We start from the raw sequence: 4,422 nt of genomic DNA on the forward strand, positions 1-4,422 counted from the left end.
CATCGGTTCTCATCAAGTTTTTTTGATTTCGCTCGGATTTGCTCGCTTTTCTCGCTCGTATTTCGTACTTTCTAAACTTTTGGAGTTAAAAGGAATTTAATAAAACAATTATTCCATTCGCGCTTGTTGGATATGAGAGTGGTTATAGCCAACTCGGCGCTACGCGCCTCGTTGGCTATTTACCATCTCATATCCAACGCGCGCTCATGGAATAATTGTTAATTATTAAAATTTCAATCTCGCATTTCTCGTGCTCTGATTGGTTCACTCAATCTCGGTTATCAGCTCATATGGGCTCATGGGGTAGAAAACTAGCACTTTACATTACACTATAATCAGTTACGTCTATCAGCTTATATACCTTAGTTTGACCTTATATGGTAAACGATTGTGCTAAGCGTTGTTAAGCTAAAAGAAATTTCTCTCTGATTAAAGCACAAAAAAGCGTTTTTGTGGAAAGTCTGGATCAATTCCGACATTTAGGAGTAGGTGAACAGGTAAGAAATGTTTTTGTGATGAGCTTGCGTCTGTGTGACCACAAGGTCTTACACAACATCGCATCAGTTCTCATTAAGTTTTTTCGACTTCGCTTGGATTTGCTCACTTTTTGCGCTCGTATTTCGTACTTTATAAACTTTTGGAGTTTGAGGAATTTAATAAAACAATTATTCCATTCGTGCTTGTTGGATATGAGACTGGTTATAGCCAACTCGGCGCTAAGCGCCTCGTTGGATATTTACCATCTCATATATCCAACAAGCGCGAATGGAATAATTGTTAATTAAATGTCTCGTCAATCTATTCAGCAAACTAGTGCGACGTTACGCAGAGCTCCTAGTTGCGGACCGGTAGTTTAATTAAACGGGAGTCGAGACAAAATAAAAATGTTCTCACGACAAAAGTTCACTGAAGTTAACTGTGAGGCGAGGTTTGCATCAGAGTGGATGTGCGACCATCGAGATCCACGACATGTTATTGCCATTCGTAGACTTCATATACATCGTAATGCCTTTTTTCAATCGGAAGAATTATTTTTAACGGAATGCTGACATTAATCACTTTAGGAGACATGTCTTTTAAAACTATATATCATATGAGACCGAGGCCATTAGTGAAGGACAGTCTAAGATTGTGTCTCAATCCTGAAATTAAATGCCCTGGGTTCGGATAAATATCCTCCGGAGATAGAGGACATGTGTGTCAGTCAGTCCAAGATGGCATCAAAAAACTAAAATCGATACCCGAGGGATATCATAGAACGCGCGGGACTGAAAACGGACATGGATGGCATGCATTCTCCTTTTTCGAACGCAATTATTGTTATTTTATCTATGACCTTTGCGATTCTGGACTTGAGAGTTCCAATTCAGCTCAAGCCTGATTTTTTTTACTACTTAACTATCATTCATAACTGTGGTGATCAAAGACATGCTAGCGCCTCTTTCCGAAATTTAGATATATCTTTCATATACTTATTCTTTATGTAAGGGATTCTGAGAATTGTCGTAAAATGGCGCCACCGCAAAAGAGTCCTCTTAACCGAGCGTATCATGGCCTCTGGGAGCAGTTTCCGTCCAAGATCTCTCCTCTTTTTGGGATTAGCCGAGACACTTGAACAGAATTGAACTGACCGCTTTATAACAGTAGAGTACGATGTTGTCTTGATCGTGGCCACCACAGCCGCGTCTTAATATAAACACCAACAGACAAAAAAAAAATGGAATCGCCTTATGCAAACTGAATAGGGGCAAAAAAACAACAACAACAAAAACAAAGAAATAAACAGCTCGGCTAGATATTGAGTTCCCTCCTCTTTATTTTCACATTTCACGAGTAAAATATACTGCCCCGTGGCTAGCTAGTGTGACACCTAAAGAAAAGAAAAATCCGCTTTCAGTTCTCATGCCTGTGGGGGAGGTATTTCTTCTATGTAGATGCGGGACACTGAATTCCACCCAGTGTATGCATCCGCAACAGCCGCGTAACCAGAACACCGACCGACCCAGAATCCCACGCGCACCATGCCCTTGTGAATTTTTTCGCACACTCCTTCAATGTGGCGAGGGCGGTGTAAATTTTTCGCGTTGCTTCCCTTTCCAAGTACCATGTAGATCGTGCCATCAATAGCTGCTGGGGATGAGCACTCTGCTCCGTTGAAGGTAAAATACCATCGACTACAGCAATTATCACAGTTCTGTATGCGAAGATTCCCATCCCAGTACACTTGCAGCGCAGTTTGATCAGACATTTTCTTGAAAATGCATTCCTGGTAAAATCAATAAAACATCTAAAAGGCAGGGGTCAAAATTGTAGTGTATAGGGGAATCTTTTTTTTCATTTTTTGCCTCATTATTACAAGGCTATCGTTTTCTAATACGTCAGCCGAGAATAAAGTGTTGAATATTGAAAATATTAAATATTGGATATTGAAAATTTGAACTCGGTATACCGGATAATTTCTGAGCAGTTATGATGATTTGAGAATTTCGCAATTTCAAAAAGAATGTATGGATCATTAGAGCCTTTAATACCCAAGAATTTGCTTGCCATCATTTTTTGGATGGCTTCTAATTGACTCGTCATCAAGGTTAAAAGACAGAAAATTAAAAAGGTTAGCAACGTTAAAAAGGTTCTTTTACCTTTCGAAGTCATTTGTAAATAGCATGGTGCCTTCATTCTGTGAGCAAACTCGTATCATTGCAATGCATGAAACAAGAGACGTTTTATTCTATGCTTGTTGTAACATGATTTATACCGAGCCTTTTTTGGGGGCAACTTATGCATCATGGAGACCAGACGCAGGGGCTATGTTCACTGGCGCATTTTCATTCCATTGGGGTCTTACTATTTCTATCCCTTTCCTCCTATCAGCTTGATAGCCCCTTGCCTTTTTGCGGAAAAACATCAGATAACGGCATCAAAATCTGCTTTCGGTGTCAATTTTGAAGGTGCCTTTGCAAGCACGTATAGTTAGGACGACAACGTATCAAAACTCACCCTGAGCAATCCAGTGTCCTTTTCATCATTTATGCTCTTAAAGGTGCACTGTTTCCAACTACGGCTCAATGAACCTGCAGGACCCTGGAGGCCTTGAGGTCCTTGAGGACCAGGGAGACCTTGTCTTCCAGCATCACCTTTGTCGCCCTTCCCTCCCCGTGGACCTTGTTTTCCTTGATCACCTTCATCACCTTTGCCTCCTGGGGGCCCCCTAGCTCCGGGTAATCCCGTGGATCCCGCTTGTCCAGGGATTCCAGGAATCCCGGGAATTCCTGGCATGCCGGAACAAGGGCTGCTGGTACAATAGGTTGGTCGAGTCTCCTTGGGAGCAAGGCAAAGTGTAAAAACAAAATTACGGACATCATTTATTCACCACTTTTCCTACTTTCAATTAAAGGTATTATATAGCTTCAAAAACAAAGCCGTTTTTTCACTATCTTTACATTTCCGTTATGTTTTAGTTTTCTTACCTAGTGAACCGACTCAAAGCGTTTTCAAAGGGTAAAAAGCAAAATCATGGATGTCATTTATTCACCACTATTCTTACGTTCTACTATTATTCAATGAATCTAACTTCTTTGAGGAGGCACATGACTGCGGCCCAGCTATTAGGGTGCTTGCCTTGAGATCCGGGTTTAAGACACATTCTGTCCACTGGTTGAATTTGTTCCTGGTAGTCCCTGGTTCAACTTCTTAGCTGCGCTTGTAAATAGGAGGCACTGCGGCCCAGTGAATAGAGACAGTGCTTGCCTTGGGATCCGGCGATGCCGGGTTCAAGACATGTTCTGCCGACCATTCGTTGAATTTGTTCACGTTCTTGCCTGCACTTGTGAACAGCCAACTGGTTTGCCTCCGGCCAGGTGGGATTTTTAACAGTTGTTATTGAATGTTCTGTTCTGTCGTGATTGTCTTTCATTGGCCCATAGCGGGACTTTTCGGTGAAAAGTCCCTATGGGGAGTGGTCAATTAAGTGTGTATTTATTTACTCTTTTTTGGGTTCCACGCTCGCAATTGTTTTTGAAGAGAGACAAACCGAAGAGAATTACTACCTATTGGTCTTTTATAGACCAAACCATTTCTCTAATTCTTTGTTAAGGAAATGCGGCCTTGGATTAAAAATAATGACTGATGATGATAAACATATAACAAGTATTTCTAGAGGGGAGCAGTGGTAGCGCAGTGGTGAGAGCATCGACTCCCACCAATGTGGCTCGGGTTCGATTCCCAAACTCGGCGTCATATGTGGGTTGGGTTTTTCTCAATAGTAAACAAAATTTTAGTTTCTAAAGAAACTGTGGTGCAGAGTTGCTGGGAGATTGGAACAGAAATTGATTTATCAGCTCGTTTTTCTCAATAGAAAACAAAAAAATGGTTGATCCCAATTGAAGTTACGGCGGGAAGCGGATTTGAATGCAAGACGTGTAA

At 41.4% G+C, this 4,422-nt stretch overlaps 1 protein-coding gene across 2 annotated transcripts in view; it reads right to left on the reverse strand.

The window, feature by feature from the left end:
• Positions 1-1,787: 1,787 nt before the first annotated feature.
• Positions 1,788-4,422, reverse strand: part of LOC138020698 (collagen triple helix repeat-containing protein 1-like) — a 5,727-nt gene continuing 3,092 nt past the window's right edge. Inside the window, exons 3-4 of one of the 2 annotated variants that reach the window (XM_068867633.1) lie at positions 2,998-3,318; positions 1,788-2,266 (exon numbers count right to left, since the gene is read on the reverse strand). In XM_068867633.1, coding sequence (XP_068723734.1) covers positions 1,901-2,266; positions 2,998-3,318 — 687 coding nt within the window. In that variant the 3' untranslated portion in view covers positions 1,788-1,900. The remainder of the gene's footprint in view (positions 2,267-2,997; positions 3,319-4,422) is intronic. The other variant, XM_068867635.1, reaches the window with a different exon arrangement.

Source organism: Montipora capricornis, chromosome 10 (assembly GCF_036669925.1).
Source record: "Montipora capricornis isolate CH-2021 chromosome 10, ASM3666992v2, whole genome shotgun sequence".
NCBI lineage: Eukaryota > Metazoa > Cnidaria > Anthozoa > Scleractinia > Acroporidae > Montipora > Montipora capricornis.